The following is a 23,640-nucleotide window of genomic DNA, read 5'->3' as shown; positions in this document are numbered from 1 at the left end:
TAATTATGTGGTATTGACCATTTTAAAATGTCGTTCACAGGAAAACACTCATAACGATCACAAAATCTATTTCAACTAAATTATTCATCTCTCTCAATAAATCTATGCAATCCAGACTCATGTTGCATGTAAATTTCGGCTTAAAAATTACCATATCTATTGAAACCCAAAGGAAATCAATTTAAGGTTTTAACTGGTTTTGTGAGTGTATACTAATTGTCGGTAATGATACGGGAGGAAGCTGTTGCATTATCGGACTTAATGATCTAGGGTTACAGATATTAACGCATGCAGATAAAAATATTATATGACAACAGTAAGAGACGGCAACATTAGGGGCGCGCAAATGTCATTCCTACCATCGTAAATATTGTTAATGACATAAAAAAAGCCATGAAAATTTTCACATTATAATGTTATCGGACGTTTTATCAGTAAAGAACAATTCATTATGTGTCCGCTTAATTAGTTTGCGAGTCTAAATGCCTCGCCGCGGCCGGCTCAATATCTAGGTAATATGATATTTTAAGTTATTGTAGTTTATTACTGTCCGGCTAATTTAACACTATAGTTTTACGGTTAGCTACGGAGGCTGGATGAACCGCTGCATTACCACCACGACTACCAGACCGATGTTGTTTTACAATCCCATTTCACTGGTATCGGGTTATAGATTGGGTATAGAATCGCTATACTAATGTGTTATAATTGGCATACAGCCTCCATTTATAGTGTCACATGCTTCAGTTCTCTGCGATGTGTATTGCTGGTATTGGTGTAACCAGATCACGCCTGTTCGAGTTAAAATGTCCAAATGTACTGATAATGAACGTTAAATGTTTGCTCAACGCAAATACCGATCTTTCAATCTATCTTCATTTTTTAGGAAATGAAAAAGCACTCAGCTAGACTGTGGACCATCAGTCTGTACACGAGGGATCGATAGAAACTCCCATCACACATTTTGGTCAGCAGATCAGAGGGGTGCTGTCCTTGACTTGGGGACAGTCTGGGTCAAAAATAGCCAGTGACCGGTAGAGTTTAGTCTGGTCAAAACCGATAGGATTCAATAGACATAATATATCAATACAATGTAGTTTGAACATTTTTCTTATTACTTGTAGTGCGACAAATCTTAAGAGATTTTGACGTCTCAATCAATTGTCAATGCTTTTTATTCAAATATTTGTCAAAGGACGAACGAAAATGTAATAACTTCTTTCCAAACATATAGTACCGTTGAGTTTTTAACGTGAACACTTTTGCAGCTCAAATCTTGGCCACTTCCTTTCGTTTAAAGACCAAAATTCAAATTTCCGTTCAATCTTTTCATTTCCGATGACGGACGCAATACATTTATGGATACACATACTAGATAATGTGGATATGTACATGTATGTATACGAAAAACTTCAGTAATAATTAAATAAACCATAGCTTTGGTGTCGATATTTAAGTTGAAGATGTTGAATATTAAAAAAAACAACAGTTCTGATCTTTTTACCAAAGCTTAGTCACATGGGGTCCCGTCATCCGGAATTATCCTCTCTGCGCCTGCGCTCTCATATCTGGTAATAGAATTAGTCCAAATCCATACCTTGTAACCGTTACACAGCAAATACCTCCAGCGCCAGCCTCGCTTCCGCTGGACATTCGCAAATTTCTAATTTCAGAAAATGACAGTTATACCGAACCAAAATATACACCATTAGTTGCTCGTTTAACCTATGGAAAAAGTCATATAGTTCCCAGAACTTTCCGGAAGGACACGATAATATGCGAATGGACTGAGACCACAATTAAGTACATTGTACTTCCGGGTTCATGCCCCACGAATGAAGTCCCCTCAAAAATGTATGTATTTCAGGAAAACAAATCAAATGCCTCTTTGAACTTGATTTTTGTTGATGAATTTAATGTGGATTTATAGCAGAGATGTCAATCTAGGTTTCGTGATGTAAAATAATAATACTGATCATGTATTTTGTGCTCCAGGATCCTGTGTGACGAGTCCTGATTTGACCTCTACCCCTGACCTGGATGTATATAATCCACGTTGGTGACACATTTTGACAGCTATCTCCAGAAAATATCCAACATGCTGTGTTGAAACTTTTATATTTTGCTTCTCAGATGTTGGTCTTGGCCAGGATAGAAGATAGATAGAAAGATGCATATGAATTTTTCGGCATTTATTATGAATTTTAATATTACAATGAAACATATAGCGAAGCTCATTGTGGTCTTAGTCCGAATGTCCACTTCAGAAAAATGAATGTGTAAGAGTTATGTCCCTTTTATTGATTTATTAATTATAACGCCATTGTTCTAGTAAGTCCCTACCACTGACACGAGGCGACAAGGGTGCAAAATAAACAACACAATTACATTCCATTACATCCAAACATTATTTTCTACATCCAAATTTAATTAAAATACTAATGCATGTATTTTTCAACAAATATGATCATTTACATAATTATCTTCACCAATTTATTGTCTTGTCAAATTCTAAGTGTACTTCGTCACACGTAATGGAACTCCATCCTGCTTGACGTCTTACCTGTGTCTTCGGTATGCGCCGTCAATGTAATCCATCCTGACCATAGCTGACCGTAGCTGATGATACATGGACCTGAGAATTTGTTGAATTTTATATGTATTTAGACCTTCCCTTATGTGTGTTCTTATCTCGTCTCGATCAATATTCGATAAAATTGACACTTTTTTGTGTTCATTGCAAAACGTCTAAAATGTACTATACACATAAGGATATGGCCAAACGCACATAGACTGCAACAAATGATCAGGTCCCTGTCATAATAACCGACATTCTTAAGGATTGAACACCACATACTGCATACATAATGATATGAACATCTTCGGAGCGCCAACATTCTCCTTTGAATATGTTCTTTACAAATCTTTGCCAACGCAGTCACATGATAATATTGCGACTTGAGACCGCAATTAATTTATGGTTGATTACTAAAAGGATACGTAATATCAGGTAAATGTCCGAGGTGTGTGGTTCCACGCCTCCTATCCGTGTCGATTTGTGTTTCTCGGGAAGCCATAAATTCGAGCCTTGCTTTTTGAAAGGGCTGCACTTGCGTTCGTCATGATAGACCCATATAATGTTTGTAGGTGCTGATTAAATATATCAAAAAATGCACATCTATATCATTGTACTTATGCTAAACACAAATGGCATTGGCCTTTGATCTTTCATCAGGGCGAAATAAAAACAAAAAGTATATAGAGAACGCTTCATACGATGTTCTTGGGTCGCACAATCTGACATCATTTCACATACAACTGGAAATCGGGTTCTTGACAACCTATTTCTCAATATATCCTTAAAATACCATAAGTTATAAGGAAATAAAGGAAGCGGGTCGACTAAAATGGGAAGGAAGTGATACATACATTAGAAAGTATTTGTATACCCAGTGTACCTTGTCGTGTCCAAAACTCACTAAAAGATTTCCGTCTCCTAAGGACCCAACCAGGGTAAATTAGCCCTAGGTTTTCCGGTTTCGTGTCAACCTTGGAATATGTCCCAGCATACATTACGTTATAATCTAGAGCACGATAATATGGATAATCTTTATTTGTAACCTTGCTAACATGTACATATTGTACGTGTTTGGTATAGTGATTTAGTACACGAAATTCACACACTTTTTATTCCCCTCTATATAATCGGCCCTTTTAAAAACAGTTTCATAAACATTGAATAAATATCAGATGTGAGTATTGATTGACGATTTCTACCATTTACTTTTACCAATCTTGGCGTATTTCCGGTGATCATTCATACATATATCCCTCTAAACGGACCCTGTATTGAATACTGTCGTATCAATCAATTCATTAAATTGCCTCTTACTAACCCATAAAAATATCCGTTATATCTCACACCAAAACAATGTTGGGTACTTATCGATTAGCGAGTCTGATGTTAGTCAGCACAGTGTACAGTATATGATATGATATTTACATGTGTTACTGTACGCATAGATGTATAACAAAAATGCAAACATAATTAGATAAATTGACAACTGATATCTGAAATAATTACCCGATTTCCTTTGTGCAAACCTGTCATTTGAGAAATCATGTATTTCCATTGTGTTTATCCGGCCATTCAATACGAGTCATTATTACCCATTCTGGGTCAATAATATCTGGTCATGTTGTTTTGTGAAACTGTATAAATTAAGCATAATTATCGACGTGATGTAATCAAAATTCAATTAATAATACAATACACGTGTCGATTGTGATATACCCTTTATTTATAACATATCCATTAATTTACTCAAAACAATGGCTGAACGAAAATTGCGTTGTCATGGCGGTGATATGCTGTTGTATAATACAATATAGGAGGCATTGTAACAATACCTTGTACTCATCCCTTCTCATTCATTCCTCGCTCCCTTTCACTCACAAGTCTTCTCTTCATCACATCAAACATTTATACCTCGAAATCGTACACTTTTTTGTAAATGGCTGTAATAATGAGACGTTGCCATGCACGTTTCGTCCGTCGGCAGTGGCGTAGCTAGACATTCCCCCATACCCTCCATCATCCACATTATTTCATTCCGTCATTTTGAATAAAAAATGAACTAAAACAATTTGTACTAATTCGTTCTTGTATGTATGTCACGGAGTGATTGTTGTGGCTATTTTTACCAAAACACTTAAGTTATATACACTTGGTGTACAGTAATAGTTAAGTTAGACGATTCCCCGGTATTAAAGTACCCCGTACGAATAACATAAATACATTTTTAGCTCAAATGTAATTGTCAAAATATGAAATTTCACTAGAGAGCAAATATGTCGCGCTTTTCCGGGGAGAGAGGGTGTAAGTTGTTGGGTTTTCCATGACGCTGAAAAGGGGAGGGGGGAGGGGGGAAATAAGCATGAGTATCATAAAAATTCATCAAAATGACTGAAAATTAAAAATTGTGTAAACAAACTGTAAAGTGATTCGCGACACACTCTTCATTTCCGTTTTCATTTTAACTGCAAATTTAATGTCGAAGATTGCAGTTCTAATCGCACTTTTTTACATTATAGTAGTCTGCGTCCTCACTTCTAGCTCATGTCGAAAGGAAATCATATACACCTGTACATATATGTATATATATCCAGTTCATGTTTTACGACCTTATGGCAGCTTTAGTAACATCAAACATATGGCAAAACCGAGTATCGCAGTCGTAAGACAGCTCTCTTAAACAAGATTGCGCAAACATAAGAAATGTGTTACAGTTGTCAGGACGCTGTTAACAGCACATAAACACTTATAATGTGGGAGATGATACCACGTGATTTATCGTATTCTCTTTAACCGACCAATTTTTAAACCTCGTGAACATTTTTTAACCATAATACTACAATAAACCTGTTTACAACGATCATTAACCGGTATGACTCCCTCTGAGTAATCATATTAAAACAAAATTTCATATCGAATTTTATACCAAACTGATAATCAGTGACAATATTTTCATACCGACGTTTTTTAGTTTCGTTATAAAAACATGCAATTTTACCATGCTAACAAATCAACAAACACAATAAGCTATTTGGTCGTTTTTTGAAAACTCAGCTGAAACTTGACGGAGCTTCAATTATCAGCATACATTGTAGTTCTCGCGAGAAACATCTCATCGGTACCTAGTACCAATATAATGTTCAATGTGGCGTAATTATGAAATAAATAAATTTTAATACAACGGAAACATTAAATTATGTCTATTAGAAACTCTCATGATGACGTGCCGACATCATGCGCATTTCGTCATCAGAAACGTCCAAGTCCATATCATCACTTATGTCACTACTCATTTCCGGTGAAGAACATCTATTTCCGCTTCCACCGAAATCGCCACTATCTTTCCCGTCGCCTTCTTCCGCCTTTGTTCGTTTGTGTTTCGTCCGTCGATTTTGAAACCAAACTTTGACCTGGAATCATAAAGTTCGGAATCATTAAATGCATGTTGGTACACATGTTATTTACATTGTAAATGAACTTGACAGGGAAATACATACACAACTTCAAAAATCTGTAGTCTTAACATTTCAGTTAACAATGAAAGATTTGTTTCCATTATTATTTGAAAACAAAGTGCACTATCAAATACATCGCGAGGCAGATTACACGTGTCAAACAAATGTACTCCATCAATATACGGACATGGATAGTTCATAAGGAGTACAAAACTTTATTTAATTTTTTGTGACTTGATAAAAAAATAAATAAAAATCTTGCTAGACTGCCCCTTTAAAACTGTTTTCACATGTAACTGTAAACAATTAAATAGTCTAAAAGGTAAATTTTCGTAATCTCAATTATCTTACCGCGCTTTTATATGACGTCACATTTAAGGACAAAGTCATTAATACGCTTGTTTTACAATTTCCATTGTTTTATTACTCTGAATAATTATGAACAAAATGCCGTTAAGATAAAATTTGTATGTCAGTTTAAAACAAAACCACTCCAAGGTGTGAATATATTCATATATATACAAATGTAATTTACACAGAGACATCATTTTTAATTAGTAATAAAAGTCTAATTCTAGCACATGAGCATGTCTCGTGTCCGAGTGAGGCATGTCTGCTTGTACTCTTATCATAAAATAGCTTTATAACTCCGGAGTAAAATTAATCATGAATATATGCCCTTTTTATGATAGACAATCGTCATTTGTTTCCAGTTATTTAGACTTAATTTTTTGCACAATTAAGCACAGCTCGGTTTGAAAAGGCCACTTCTCCCATTCCAGGAAAAAGGTGTACTTTTTATTAATTATTATTTCATTAATTTCCTCAAGAAATAAGAATTACATAACCAGAAATAGGTAGCGCATTTACATTTCAACAAGAAATATTATGAGACTAACAGAGACAGATAGACAGACAGAGAGGGGGAGAGAGTGGGCAGGCACGCACGCACGCATGTACCACACAAATAAAAAGACAACAAACACTTGCGTACACTCACATACACGCCATTTTTTAGCATAAGGTAGTATTGAACACTGTAAACAAAAACATACACAACAGAACTTTAAGGAAATCCCAACAATTTGGTCCGATGTATGTTTAACTATATTCAAACGTTAAATGCATTTTTAGATGTACTGATTGTAAACTTTATTGGTTTTAAACTTAAGACCCTTGTTGGCCCGGATGGAGGAGTGCGAGGTGTCGAACTGTGGGAGGAAACCGGAGTACCCACGTGGTCGGACAGGTGACCCCCATACCTTTTCACGTCCGATTGGGGAATCGAACCTCGGTCGTCTTGGTGAAAGACAAGTGTGTTATCACTGCCCCACACGAAGATCATGCATTATTGCGTAGGTACCGAGTAAAATTAATCTAATGTTGAATTTGTCTGAAGTTCTAGACTTACTAGTCTTGATTCATCCTATGAGAAAACAAAGCAATACTTTATCTGCATATCTGTTAATTTAGGCATTACTTGTAATAATGAAGTAAGATCAAACTGAAGTCGTGTCATCTACTGTATTATACCACAGACCGAGTATTTATCATAGGCCTATACAGCAAATATTCCATATGAAAAGATAATACAAAGGTACCATTGCAGGGATCTATTTCTATTTCTAGTAACGGCGAGCTTGACCTTTTGGACTGTATAATAGTTCCAAACGACCGTTTTCAATAAAGGGTTATTCATGAATGTTTAGTTTGAAGAGCCAAAGTAAGCACAGTTCCAAAGAGGAAACAAACGTTATATTTCTAAAAACAGTGACCTTGACATTCGCCGTTCAGAACCGGAAACAAACCCAAACAAGCACTCTCAGAAAGAAAATAACATTCACGCAAGATCGCACGGAACTCAGACGACAGACGGCACCAACAGAGTGAGTATATATAGATATATAGATATCTATGACGTCACAGTTTGACCTTTGTTTTGACATGGGACCTGACGGTCAACTAGCCAGATGGTACGGTACCTGTGTCTCTGTAAGTTGTAGTTCGCCTGCCAAATCCTTCCGTTCCTGGCCCACCACATAATGACTTTTTTCAAATGATTTTTCTAATTGCAGAAGCTGAGCTGGTGAAAATGCCGTCCGGATTCTCTTCGGTTTTCGGTAGGGTTGGAAAAGGAAACCCGGAGATGCTGCAACTGTAACAGAGAAGAGACAATAACCACGTGACCTAATTTAGACAGAAAATGACACCCTGGTTCAATTTATTATACCCAGAGATTTGATTGATTCAATCAAACGTGCTACATCTTAGACAAAGCGTAATTATGATCGATTAAAAACAAGAATATGTTGAGGGGTATAGTGGTATATTTGTGCACAATACCAAAAGTTACATACGTCACGCACTTACCACCCTCCAAAGTTTGAGCTCTGAGTCCCCTATACTTAAAGTGGATTTTCTTCGTAACTTTAGGCGTTATAGACGAGTATGTTTTTGAATATCATTATATTTTATTTTCATTTGTAGGTGTTTATAATATCCTGTGGTTGCCATTCGTGCGCTGTCGGCGATGTAATTTGATTATTTCACGGGAGATATATTGCTTGCGACTGGCTAATACACCCACGTATACTGTACAATGTAGGTGCGTGCTTTTAACTCTATTCAATTAAATTGTATTCTCTAACACAAAACAATGTACAGTATAGCGAAACATATTTACAATAGAACCTTCATTTGTTATCAATGAATTTTGCTCATCATATTGTCCAAAGCAACATTCTGAATTTGACCATTAATTTAGCCTAACAGCAAGTCGCACCAGTACATGTAGCTGCGATGACGTAGCCTTACCGGCAGGCGTTTTATGTATCGGCTTAGTAAGGATTAAGCAGAATCAAAAGTATCAAATTCAAAAGATAATGTATCACTTCTTACTGGGGTAAGATAACATTCATACAATATAATTACAGTTTTAAGATAAACTACCATGAGATCATCAAAATCTAGAACCTACAGCCATGACCCATCACGTTTGGTCACTGTGGGTTTACCCGGATGTCGGAAACAAGAAAACAAGATGAAATTATGGTTTCAAATTGATGGTGGGTATTTTTTTAAAATATATATCTGCCGCTTTTTAGAAATCTGCACTGAAAACTACGCGTCGGTGGTTCTCAGACTGCCCTGCTCCATCACGATCAATGAGACCTATTTCTTTCCCTATCGGTCGGAACAAAGGACACGGGGTATGAGTATTCTTATTACAACACTGGATTCACAAATATAAATGATAACCATAGTTCTGCAATAGAAATTGAGTGAAAAGCTCTATAAATCAACTTGATATTAGCTTGAGTGATTTAACAAGTTACGGAAACGAGCACGAATGTAAAAGTCTGCATAAGAAACAAGAACCATACCAATAAATCTTTGTTAACTAGGAAAAATGCATTTTATTCGTTTTTGTCGCGTAGTAACGAGCGTCACAGTTGTATGTGACACTTATTGTCGCCATCGTGTTAATTTTACGAAATCGGTGTCATTTTATTGGCAATTAGAAAAAATATTTTTGCTACTTTTAGATTCAGTTTTCATGTAATCATGCAGATTTCATTACATGAAATGTAGATTTCGCCTCATTCCTTGTCTGTGATAACTGTCGGCACCGCTTGTCACGATAGAGGACGACACGTCTTCGGCCATGATGAGAATTACACTGTAATTAACACAAAAACACACTACATGTCCGTACGGCTAAGTGGGAAAACGTACAACTGTATATAGATAAAGTAAACACCCACAGCCGCTCAAAAATAAAAACCAAGATGTGTGCCATGTTAAATTCAAATGTAGTTGATAGATGAGCGACAATCTTACACCTCATAATGGGCATTTAGCAAGTAATATATTGCCTTAACCGAGGTAATCAACGCGCCAGCACGTCAAATTATTCCAGGTAATTAATGGAGTTGTCTCCCCTCGTTGACAGTGTCGTTAGGATGAAATCGTTTTAGCGTTAGACAAGAGCTGTCATAATGAATTACAAAACTTTGGTAATTAGACCGTTAACCATTGGACAGGGACTGTCATAATTAATTGATATTTGTGTAATTAGTTTTGTAAGGACAGATAATTGACCACCTACGTCTGTGCGAGACGTCGCGACTGTGAAATAGAATATTATGCATAAATGGGTTGATTTATATTAAGATTTATGTAAATACCATAACATATTGTTAGCAGGCCATTGTTTTTACAATGTTTATTCATAAATACACAAGGTATGTTTACCTTGTTTAGCAAATTATCATAAACTGTTTATCAAAGTGGAAGTTTTGTTTAGGTGAGTATGGGCTGGTACGTATATACAATATTATGTATCTCATTATATTATGTATCTCATTATACGTCCCTGGTATGGAGATACACGAAACGAAAAAGAAAAAAAGACATTATTTAAGACGAAATCAGATAGAAGTAAATACACCAAGCCTATTTAAAAGTCCTTTTTTCGTATCCTAGATGTATATGGTCAACTGTGTTTGATTAAAAAACCAGTTAGTACTCGATAGTTGTTCAAGAAAAGGAAAGTATTTGGCAAACATTATGACGTCACGATCAAAGCGACGTCATTTATAAATTATTTATATAGCTAATTTTAGAAAAACAGTACAACTGAGTTTCTATCACAGATTAATAGCAATGTCAATCCCGTGATTATAACCCAGCAAATAAGAACGGAGGAAAACTGCATTGACTATGTTAGTGATCTGGATTAATAACGCGCATTTAAATGCCTTATCACCAGGATCTTAAAAGAGTTTCCATTCCAAAGAGAATTTATTTCAATTTAGTTTCTTTAAGAAGCGAAATAAGTTCATGTTATCACTATAGGAAAAGTTTTCAAATATTGCTTGATTTTCTGTGTCATTCTTAAATCAAATGGGTTCTATCTGCAAATGTGTGACGTCATTTTTTATGACATCATAGTATCATATAAAGTAGAAATTATGACATGTAATTCAGAACACCGGGACTATGAGGTACGTTGTATCTTAAAGAATACTGTGATACTTCGTCTACGTAAAAATATGCACAGAAAACCTCATTTAGCTGATATATGTACGCAGTGTAATTATCATTTAAGTCCAGAACACATTTCCGTTTTCTGCGGTGAAGTCATTTATATTAATTACGTGAATTCTTTGTGTACATTTAGGAAGCAGCCTGTCATTAGTCAGTACTGACTGGCATCCTCGCGCCCTCGGAGGAAGAGGTTCAGACTTAGGAGGCAAAATTAATATCCTCTCAGTAAGATGGACACTTAGCTTGAATTTAATCTCTAATAATTTATCAAAAACTCTCCGCGTTATATGTAATACGTACACGCGACAACTTGTGAACTTTCAGTGAAATTATAATACATTGTCTCTAATATCACATTATATATGTACAAATACAGTGTCTCTAATGTCACAGTATATATGTACAAATACAGTGTCTCTAATGTCACAGTATATATGTACAAATACAGTGTCTCTAATGTCACGGGATATATGTGTATAAATACAGTGTATCTAATGTTACGGGTTATAATTGTACAAATACAGTGTCTCTAATGTCACGGTTTATAATTGTACAAATACAGTGTTTCTTATGTCACGGTATATATGTACAAATACAGTGTCTCTAATGTCACGGTTTATAATTGTACAAATACAGTGTCTCTAATGTCACAGTATATATGTACAAATACAGTGTCTCTAATGTCACGGTATATATGTGTATAAATACAGTGTATCTAATGTTACGGGTTATAATTGTACAAATACAGTGTCTCTAATGTCACGGTTTATAATTGTACAAATACAGTGTCTCTAACGTCATTCTTCATAAGTGACAATTATAATTTCACTTGTGCCATGTACATAATTATACCAAAAAAAAAAAGTTATTTTTTATTTCACCGTATATAAGTGTACACATGTAGTGTATATTATGTCACGGTCCATAAGTGTATATTGAACTATTTTTCCTACCTGTTACAATGTACCCGACATTAAGACATCCCATAAGGTATAATCGCTAGATTTTTTCTCATCTTTTTCTGTCTAAAAAACGCCATTTCGTATATGCGCACCTACATGTATTTGTTATATCAATAATTGTTCACAGAGTTTCCTCCTGATCCATCCCATCTCCCACTCCAACATGTTTATGTTATGTCTAGTATTCTCTGTATCCCTTTTTGCACAACATATTCCCTCTCCATTGTCCACATTCCCCTACCCCTCCCCTGTCACTCTCCTCCCAGATGGCTGGCCGTTCTTATTCATATGCAGTACGTTTCCTGATATTGAATTGTTTACATGTATCCAAAAGTTTATAATTGATACTAAACGCTTTTGATTTCTTACATAATATGTTCGTTACTTTCATCACTTTGGAAATTACTACCTCAGAGAAAATTATAATCATGAAAGATTTGATGTAGTTAAATTAAGCTGGCAAGCCCACTGCACTTTCACCTATCCCCTCCTCCCTGCACACCCTCCCCTTCTAGTTAAAAATATTAAGATTTATATATGATCACATCTTTTTTTCTTTTCTCTCTCTCTTTCTCAGATTTCGTTTATTGCTGTCCATCTCAATAATGTAAATTCCAATTGAAGGAAGTGGACTAGTATAAGCTTTCAAGCTTGTTTCCATATCCTGTTTCTGTTTGTTGTTGTTACAAAAATGCTGTCATATACTCTATCAAAAGAAACGAACTAAAGTTTACATCAAAGTACGTCTGCACGTGGAGATGTGCCTGAAACCCCAATATAACCCGAAAAATATCGAACATGTGATTGAGTGTAAAAATATCTAATCGTACGACAAAATTTGCAAATATTTTGCATCCATCGTTTAATTCGAGATAAATATGAATGTATTGTAAAGTGTATTGCTGCATACAGAGGTGACCTCTTTCTACACAAAATGTGGCAGAGTAAAAATAAAATCTCGTTGAAAATCTCGTCGAATCTCATAATTGTCGTGAAATAAATTTACAATTTTCTATGTACATGTGTTTTAAAGAAATTTGATCGAGTATATGATTATGTTTATCTTGTAATCAAAATGTGGATTTGTTGCGAATTCCTTGAACATTATCCAAGTTTGACCTTGAAATGTAAAGTTTAAAATGTTCCTCAAAGAATACTTTCTTTCGTAAAATCTCACCAAGAGAGCCCGAGCCCAACGAATGCTAAATGGACAGAAAAACGGATGTATATTACTGTTAACTGGACCGATACGGACGCACAACGGAATGCCAGCGGTATAGTGGCGATCAGTAGAGGTCCATAAATGCATGTATGTCAGGATAGATGCACTTACACTCGGTGCGCCTCTCAGTGCTTGTAAGTTAACTTTCATTATCCGTCCATTAATGACTTCGCGACCTTCTAATTGTTGATGTGATTACCAGGGACGGGTATAATGGAGGTAGATTAGCCTCTAACGAAGAGAAAACTACGACGAATGTAAAAATGTTTTTCAGGTGCAAACTTGAGATATATTTACCATTCCGCGTACAATGTAATGCTTTCTTATTAAACGTGCCCCATGGACCTTCTACTAATAGAACTCTTGCATAACACACATTAAGCAGGGCACATATTTTCATGAACTTCCAAATAAGCTTTTAAGAAAGCAATATTGAGAAATTTTGTTTTTTAAAACTTCCTTTTTTAGTTTTCGATTTTGTTTTCTATAAATGTGTTTCACATCACTGGCTCGTTATTGCAATATGTCATTTTACATGATAAATCCGATGATATTTTCCTGAATGTAGAGAAATTATCGCTGCATGTTGTTCATAACCTTACAATGACATAATTTGACCAATTATATAATTTTTATTTTATTGGTGTAATTGGTGTCACGTGACAGTCGGTAGCGTCAGCCGAGAGTGATACAGATATCACCCTATGTTAATTTTTTCTGTTAATTCTGTTAATATTGTAATTGGTAGATTGTAAAAAGCGCCTAATTGTATATAAAAAAAATGAACTATATAGTCAGAATTTTTTTAATAAGCTACCATAACCTTTGCATATTTTTAGCCATATCGATTTATTTGAGGTGTATTAAGATGCAGTGGTACATAGTACACATTGATTAACTTACAACTAAAGAGTTCCGCTACATGGAATACATATCGTGCGACTTATATTTTTTTCATATTTTTCACTCGTGCTGCACACTCCTGAAAAATATCAATATTTACTCAACTCGTGAAGTGTATTTGGTATTACTGAAAACACTGTTAGATATTCTGATTACTACATTTTTATAGCAAAATGCATGTATACCGGATAAACTTTCAATTTCCCCCCATTCTCGTGTGTAAGCAGTGTTTTGATTGGTCAAATCATAAAAAGTGATATTTTTCACAAGCCTAGTGAAAACATCACTTTTATAAAATAAATATTATTCGATATTTCAATGATAAAAATGTAATAAATCCCTGTTATTTATTTAAACTTAGAGTTACTTCCTTTGCTAATGTAAAACCCACCAGACCCTTTTGGTTTGTTAATTTTTGTTATCTTCAAAATACTCAAAATTTCAAACAATTACAATTCTAAAAGCTCATTACAAGAAGTTAAAAATGTCCAAAGTTTCTGTTGGCAATAACGAGCAAATGATTTGACACAAAAGGTCATTGGTTCGCCTATCCCGGACTTTCTCTTCGGTTATCTAAATACATGTCTTGTGGTTGATAAAACCACGCAATGACCTGAACTGATGTCTACAATTGTACAACACTGCAAACAATAAATGTGCTACAGTGAACAAATCGTACAGCAACTGTACACAAGCATTACACTAATACATAATTAGTATATGTGTAAATCGGATCAAAGGTCATAAGGTCATTGTGTAGCGATCAGATTACCAAGTCCAACGTGTACAAGAGGTCAAGATAACACACTATGATACAATGCTAGAATTAGGACTGTCATCCTTCTATAAGGATTGTCCTTATTCCATTAGGACATAGTCCACTAGGTATATTATCATTGTTATTCTATTTACAAATGCCTTTGTTCTAATCTAAGCACAATTATAATTATCGAGACGTGAGTGACCAACTGCATCAGTACATATGGACGTGAGTGACCAACTGCATCAGTACACATGGACGTGAGTGACCAACTGCATCAGTACATATGGACGTGAGTGACCAACTGCATCAGTACATATGGACGTGAGTGACCAACTGCATCAGTACATATGGACGTGAGTGACCAACTGCATCAGTACATATGGACGTGAGGGCAAAATACATTATCAGCGACCATTTTTATCAATATTCCTTATTTTAGATTAAATTTTCCATAAGAAAGCATTACAGAATTTAAGGAGGGTTCCTAAGCAAAGATTTCCCATGAAATTATTAAGGAACATTGATGAAATCGGGATCTAGTCTTGAAGATCCTCTTCAACAGTACAGAAAAGGTGGACTCGATCATAAACAACTGTGTGGTGAAAAAGACAAGCTGTCCATTGTTTAGACACAAATGGATTGGGCACAAGTTTTTAGCAACTTATAAAAGCCCTCTCCGCAAATATATACATGTATTACAAAGATTGTGATGACGACACAGTATACTTATAATGATTATAAAGAAAGAAAAGCAAAGAAGAATGGCAGGAAGAAAGACGGATCTAGATATACTACAAACTAGAGTCCATAAACGATGTACACAATAGATATCTTTAAATAGCCGTCCAGGGTTGTCCCCTATACATAAAAAGATTTTGAGAAGAAATATAACTTTTTTTTCACCAAAGCGGTTTGCAAAATCTACGTCATGCACTATCGGAGTAAATGCAGAACTTTTTTTACGATTGGTCAGAACTTGTTTGTTTCCAATTATACGGCCCGACCGATTGAATTAGACATACAATTGATTTCTGTTTTGCTTTAAATATAGTCTAAGTATTTTAGGGCTATAATATGGCGGTACTTATAGCAGAAGACACTCCGCGTTTACATTAGAAACTCCATTTTAGACTTAACGAAACGGCCTATTTTCAAAATTTACAATAATGTCAGTTTTCTAACACGGTTATCTTTTTGAATATATTTCTCTTTGATCTATTTTTTTACTATTGAATTGCACTTGATGCATGTATTATTACAAATTTCAGAAATTGACTTTTAAGATTTTGTTACATTTATTTACAGTTAAATTAATTGTTTTAAATAATCTTTTTTGTGAAATGAATGAATTATTGGTTTCTTAGTATTTGGAAAGTGTTAAGGATAATTAAAGCACAAACTTGCAAGTAAAATTTGGGTCACATGCTATTTATGTGTTGATGAAATCAACCAATGCCCAATCTACAGTTCAAATATAGATTTATAATTGTTATATTACAATAATGTTATAATATAAATATATTGTGAGTTGGAAATGTATGCGAAATCACTGTGTTTTACTTAATCTTGCTAGACTTACTACTAAAATGTATCTGACTGTAATATCCTCTACAACTCTGGTCAAAAGTCAAGTAAAAGCTGAAAATGATTTGAATTAGGTTATGTCGACCCATTCTTTATCGTAAATGACCTGAGGAGGGTGCGTTCGTTTGGATTAACACAGATTTACAAACCGTGTCAAGGAAATGAAACCAATATTAATGCGCATTAATATAATAACACGCATGGATTAATGGATTAATGGATTAATAAACAAATTATGTCAAGGTTATTAAAATCTTTCAATACATTTCAATGTTGTATTATTTCATATCATGCACAGGGACCCGATACTTTGTTGGTTTGTATCTATCTAGCTAAAGCCTATAAGATAGATTGTATTAAAAGAACAGGTGAAAAATACACATAGGTTGTAAGGTATTGTCGGGCTCCTGTGATATCATGTGTATAATAATAACAAAAAAAATATAACCAAAAAGATGTAAAATAATGTTTCGTAAGCTAGATCTATTGATATTCAAGTAAATGGTATAGACTAGATTCAAGGTTTTTAAACAAAATCGATATAGCTACATGTACAGTGTATATCTCATATGAAATAACACTACAGTAAGTCTTTGTAAGTAAAATATCATATCACTGGGTATTTTTTTTGTGAAATATTCCTCAGTAATTCTTACGGATAGAGGTCAAACAGAAAAATCTGATGAGAATAAAACTTCTATCATTATTTGATGACAACGGCCACATTGATATACAGCCATGTTTTCCGTTTTGTTACATATCAGGGACACGAGGCCAGGGACAGTAAATATACATAACAGGGACACGAGGCCAGGGACAGTAAATATATATAACAGGGACACGAGGCCGGGGACAGTAAATATATATAACAGGGACACGAGGCCGGGGACAGTAAATATATATAACAGGGACACGAGGCCGGGGACAGTAAATATATATAACAGGGACACGAGGCCGGGGACAGTAAACATATATAACAGGGACACGAGACCGGGGACAGTAAATATATAGCCAATTACGAAACAAACAACAGTATATCGGTTATTTGAGAATGGCAAATTCTGTTCGGTGACTCAGAATAATTGATATGGGATAACTCAACAGAAAATATGTAAATTAACGTATAAAATATGTTAGGTGCATTTGACACTTTGTAAATATCACTTCATTATCACTATTTCTAAACACCCTACCATCTGTTGTATCATTAATCAATATACGATACAGGAAATCAATAACCCGACGGTATTGTGTGGATCCTGTGGTAACCGGATGTTCAGTGTGATCGACTTGTGTGGAAACTGGAACTAAACTGTGATTGTCCACTGAACAGGAGGTAACTGTGTACTGTGATGTGACAGAACTCTGTGTCAACCGAAACTCTAGTGTAACCGACCACATTAGTAACCTTGAGTGTGACGTGACCGGCCCTTCTGCCAATCAGAACTGTAGTGTGACATCCCCTTGTAGTAACCGGAACTGAAGTGTGACATCCCCTTGTAGTGACCGGAACTGTAGTGTTACATCCCCATGTAGTGACCGGAACTGTATTGTGATATCCCCTTGTAGTGACCGGAACTGTATTGTGACATCCCCTTGTAGTGAACAGAACTGAAGTGTGACGTCCCCTTGTAGTGACCGGAACTGTAGTGTGACATCCCCTTGTAGTGACCGGAACTGTAGTGTGACATCCCCTTGTAGTGACCGGAACTGTAGTGTGACATCCCCTTGTAGTGACCGGAACTGTAGTGTGACATCCCCTTGTAGTAACCGGAACTGTAGTGTGACATCACCTTGTAGTGACCGGAACTGTATTGTGACATCCCCTTGTAGTGACCGGAACTGAAGTGTGACATCCCCTTGTAGTGACCGGAACTGTAGTGTGACATCCCCTTGTAGTGGCCGGAACTGTAGTGTGACATCCCCTTGTAGTGGCCGGAACTGTAGTGTGACATCCCCTTGTAGTGACCGGAACTGTAGTGTGACATCACCTTGTAGTGGCCGGAACTGTAGTGTGACATCCCCTTGTAGTGGCCGGAACTGTAGTGTGACATCCCCTTGTAGTGACCGGAACTGTAGTGTGACATCACCTTGTAGTGACCGGAACTGTATTGTGACATCCCCTTGTAGTGACCGGAACTGAAGTGTGACATCCCCTTGTAGTGACCGGAACTGTAGTGTGACATCCCCTTGTAGTGGCCGGAACTGTAGTGTGACATCCCCTTGTAGTGGCCGGAACTGTAGTGTGACATCCCCTTGTAGTGACCGGAACTGTAGTGTGACATCCCCTTGTAGTGACCGGAACTGAAGTGTGACGTCCCATTGTAGTAACCGGAACTGTAGTGTGGCATCCCCATGTAGTGACCGGAACCTTAGTGTGATTGGTATCTGATTATTAGGACTGTGAACGGTGATTGGCCCCTGTGGTAACCGCAACTGTAATTTGGTAGCTTCTTGTTGAAACTGAAAATGTAGTGTGACAAATCCCTGTGGTAACCGGAACTGTGATGTGACAGATCCCTGTGGTAACTGGAAATATAATGTTACAAGCCCATGTGGCAACCGGAACTCTGACGTGAACGACCCATGTGCCATGTGGAAAACGTAATTGATTTGTGACAGGCTCCTGTGTCAACTGGAACTATGATGTGACAAGCCCGATGGTGACCGGAACTTGATTCTACTTCCTGTAATGATTGCAACAAAGAAACAATTTTAATGATTTGTTTAGTGCGGTATGTGAATAATTTTTATGAATCATTTATGTAATATGTAAATGTTTATTGTGAACTGAACCATGTGCATGACACTTTAATAAAATGAATTATAATTATCATCATTATGAAGTGAATGCATACTACCTACCAGAAATTCACAGAATATCTATACTGTATACATGTTGCGGCAATCACATGCATGTATTTAGCCACTACCATAACTGGCAAAGGAAATTAAAGACGTATTCGCTACACGGAATTCGTACTTATAATGGATACATAGTACATTGACCTGCTGACCATAATATATACAGTGTAAAAAGAACCAAGGTACCTATGCATATCGGGTAGAATTCAAATCCAGTCATATCGGATATAATTCATATCCAGTCATATCGGATAGAATTCATATCCTGTCATATCTGGTAGAATTCATATCCTGTCATATCCCGTAGAATTCATATCCAGTCATATCGGATATAATTCATATCCTGTCATATCGGGTAGATTTCATATCCTGTCATATCGGGTAGAGTTCATATCCTGTCATATCCCGTAGAATTCATATCCAGTCATATCGGATATAATTCATATCCTGTCATATCCCGTAGAATTCATATCCAGTCATATGATTATCGGATATAATTCATATCCTGTCACATCTGGTTGAATTCATATCCTGTCATATCCCGTAGAATTCATATCCAGTCATATCGGATATAATTCATATCCTGTCATATCCCGTAGAATTCATATCCAGTCATATGATTATCGGATATAATTCATATCCTGTCACATCTGGTTGAATTCATATCCTGTCATATCGGATAGAATTCATATCCTGTCATTTCGGATATAATTCATATCCTGCCATATCGGGTAGAATTCACATCCAGTCATATCTGGTAGAATTCACATCCAGTCATATCTGGTAGAATTCATATTCAATCATATCTAGTAGAATTCATATCCTGTCATATAGGAATTGAATTCATATCTTGCCATATAGGGTAGAATTGATATATTGTCATATAGGGTACAATTCATATCCTGTCATATCTGGTAGAATCGTACAGGAAACATTTAAAACCGTGTTTTTGGTATACATTGTAGAATCAATACATCTGATTATTTTTGGTAGAGTAGTAAATTACAAATATATTTCTACTCATATTTTATAGAATTCATACCTATTCATATTTTGCTGAAATCGTGAAGAGGTCGTTATAGATTTAATACGCATGTACATTCTGCAGAATCAATGTCCATTGGCTATGAAAAGAGTTCACGTAATGGCTGTTACAGAAGATGCAGTGGCTCATTGTATGACGCATTTTTCACCAAAATTGTCAACAATTATCCGTTCCATGTGAACGTTTACCCTGTGAAGTTCAAATTGCAACGATCCTCTGTAGCCCTCCTGCTGTCGTGAAAGACATGCATCATTTATAACACACTGTTGTCATTCATGCGGAAGAAATAACTCTTCTTATGATCAATTCACAGAGATAATTTGTAAGTTACATACAACATATACCTATGCATTATAATGTTCTTGTCAACTTGGCAATCTTTGTCTTTACGTATATGTTTCCATACCAAGTTTCTGACATAGTCATGTGTATGTGTTCAGCTTTTCACATTCAGTTTCTTAATTAGCTTAAGTGTTATGTACCACTAGACTTTAAAAAAACACAGACATACATGATATTCATAAAACCTTGCCTATTGTGTATACACATCATATTTTAAATTCTTGTGTACACCATATATTATGTAATCTTGGAATTCCGCTTGTTTTATCCCATATACCTATTTTTATTACTAACATATAATGTTGTTACTTGTGTATTGATCTTTATAACACATTGTACTGATGTCATTTGTAACGCTTCAGATTTGGAGTAATAACGATAGTAATGAATATCTAATTGAATTCATACTAAATCATATTGGGTAGAATTATTGGGTTATCATAGAGCGAATATTCATGTGTATACTATTTGTGTATTTTGAAAAATTCATATCTAGTCGTTTTGGGTTGAATTCGTGTAGTTGATATTCTTTAAGAATAGGGGTGAATATCTACAGTAGGATGAATATCTTAAGATGCATGTAGGATTAATATCTACAGTGTGAATATTTCAACATATGGCAAATATCTCGGGATAGGATGAATATCTAGGATAGAACGAATAGCAAAAGACTGAATATCTCGGGATAGGGTGAATAAACAGCGTGAATATCTCGAGTTAGGGTGAATAGACAGCGTGCATATCTCGGGTTAGGGTGAATAGACAGCGTGAATATCTCGGGATAGGGTAGATATCTAAAGACTGTGAATATCTCGGGATAGGGTAAATACCTAAAGACAGCGTGAATATCTCGGGTTAGGGTGAATAGACAGCGTGAATATCTCGGGATAGGGTAAATATCTAAAGACTGTGAATATCTCGGGATAGGGTGAATAGACAGCGTGAATATCTCGAGTTAGGGTGAATAGACAGCGTGAATATCTCGGGATAGGGTAAATACCTAAAGACTGTGAATATCTCGGGATAGGGTAAATACCTAAAGACAGCGTGAATATCTCGGGTTAGGGTGAATAGACAGTGTGAATATCTCGGGATAGGGTGAATATATAAAGACTGTGAATATCTCGGGTTAGGGTAAATATCTAAAGACTGTGAATATCTCGGGATAGGGTGAATAGACAGCGTGAATATCTCGGGATAGGGTGAATATCTAAAGACTGTGAATATCTCGGGATAGGGTAAACATCTAAAGACTGTGAATATCTCGGGATAGGGTGAATAGACAGCGTGCATATCTCGGGTTAGGGTGAATAGACAGCGTGAATATCTCGGGATAGGGTAAATATCTAAAGACTGTGAATATCTCGGGATAGGGTAAATACCTAAAGACAGCGTGAATATCTCGAGTTAGGGTGAATAGACAGCGTGAATATCTCGAGTTAGGGTGAATAGACAGCGTGAATATCTCGGGATAGGGTAGATATCTAAAGACTGTGAATATCTCGGGATAGGGTAAATACCTAAAGACAGCGTGAATATATCGGGTTAGGGTGAATATCTAGGATAGAACAAATATCAAAAGACAGCGTGAATATCTGGGGATAGAGTGAATATCTAAAGTTAGTGTGAAAACCTAAGGATAAAGTGAATCCCTAATGATTGGATTTTGTTTGGTTTGTTTTTGTTTAACGTCCTATTAACAGCCAGGATCATTTAAGGACGTGCCAGGTTTTGGAGGTGGAGGAAAGCCGGAGTACCCGGAGAAAAACCACCGGCCTACAGTCAGTACCTGGCAACTGCCCCACGTAGGTTTCGAACTCGCAACCCAGAGGTGGAGGGCTAGTGATAAAATGTCGGGACACCTTAACCACTCGGCCACCGCGGCCCCTAATGATTGGATGAATCCCTAATGATACTAGGTAAAAATTCTAAGACAGAGTGGATATCTAAGTAACGAATGAGTATATAAAAATAGGTGAAAATCTAAGAATATGGTAAATAACTAGAGATAGGGTGAATATATCTGGATATAGTGTGGATATCTAATGATAGGATGAATATCATAAATAGGGTGAATTCGCAGTACATACCTGGGTACCTTGGATAAAAGTAGTTTGAGTAGCGATCCGTCATCCAAGGATGGAGATTCCGGACGTCCCGTGATGCCGGGTTGATGACGAGGGGATTGAGAGGCCCACCTTGTGGACTTCCGGGATACACGGAGTGGATGTTGAGTGGGGATAACGGGTGGCGACACATCCGTGGGTGAAAGTAGGTCCCCGTGGCCCCCGAGGTCTGAGCCAACACGTCGTGTAAATGTTTTAGGCTATCCATACTAGGATGGTGTAAATGTTTGTCCGTTATGTGAAAAGAATGCACGGATGAGTCCCTACTGAAATCACCTTCTCCGGACGACCGGACATCTTCTTCTAGTCTGTGACGGGTGCCGAAAATAGCCTCCTGTTTTTCTCTGAATCCCGATGACGGTCTTTCATCTACTGTGTGCTGAACTTTGTCTTTGGAACGGTCAGTTTGTCGTCCGGACAATGTCCGATTATTTTCACACCTGTCATTGTGTTTACCTATGATTGAGTCTATTGTGAACCCGACAGATTTTTTCCTACTCGCATCCCCAACTACCGCAGTGGACATTCTTCCGGTTATAGTCAGGAACTGTTAGCCCTCTGACGTTTTCGCTCGTGTTATGTATATTTACGACACAAACACACGTATATAACATATAATATGTTCTCCCTCAGAAAACGTGGACAGATGTGGTAGCGATACGAGTGTGCTCGCTGAACCAAACCAAACACACGTACTCTGTAGTATGTGGTTTATGGGCCCTCCCCCTCAGCCAATGTCCCGTGTAAGC

At 36.4% G+C, this 23,640-nt stretch overlaps 1 protein-coding gene across 1 annotated transcript; it reads right to left on the bottom strand.

The window, feature by feature from the left end:
* Window positions 1-4,279: 4,279 nt before the first annotated feature.
* Window positions 4,280-23,569, bottom strand: LOC117339727 (homeobox protein EMX1-like). The gene is made up of 3 exons (XM_033901443.1): window positions 22,856-23,569; window positions 8,013-8,185; window positions 4,280-5,985 (listed from the first exon to the last, which is right to left on the bottom strand). Exons 1-3 carry the CDS (start codon window positions 23,415-23,417, stop codon window positions 5,779-5,781), a joined length of 942 nt encoding a protein of 313 aa, XP_033757334.1. The 5' UTR covers window positions 23,418-23,569; the 3' UTR covers window positions 4,280-5,778.
* Window positions 23,570-23,640: the final 71 nt, after the last annotated feature.

The sequence above is a fragment of the Pecten maximus genome, chromosome 12, assembly GCF_902652985.1.
Source record: "Pecten maximus chromosome 12, xPecMax1.1, whole genome shotgun sequence".
Taxonomy (NCBI): domain Eukaryota; kingdom Metazoa; phylum Mollusca; class Bivalvia; order Pectinida; family Pectinidae; genus Pecten; species Pecten maximus.
Note: the sequence above shows the minus strand (reverse complement) of the source record. Positions and strands in the feature narration are given on the sequence as shown.

What these genes read in the sequence shown, in the direction of transcription:
- LOC117339727 (XM_033901443.1), bottom strand. Translation starts at nt 23,417, where the DNA reads ATGTCCACTGCGGTAGTTGGGGATGCGAGTAGGAAAAAATCTGTCGGG. An exon ending in CTTTTATCCAAGGTACCCAG is followed by an intron (nt 8,186 to 22,855) that starts GTATGTACTGCG and finishes TCTCTGTTACAG; the next exon opens with TTGCAGCATCTCCGGGTTTC. An exon ending in TACAACTTACAGAGACACAG is followed by an intron (nt 5,986 to 8,012) that starts GTACCGTACCAT and finishes TTATGATTCCAG; the next exon opens with GTCAAAGTTTGGTTTCAAAA.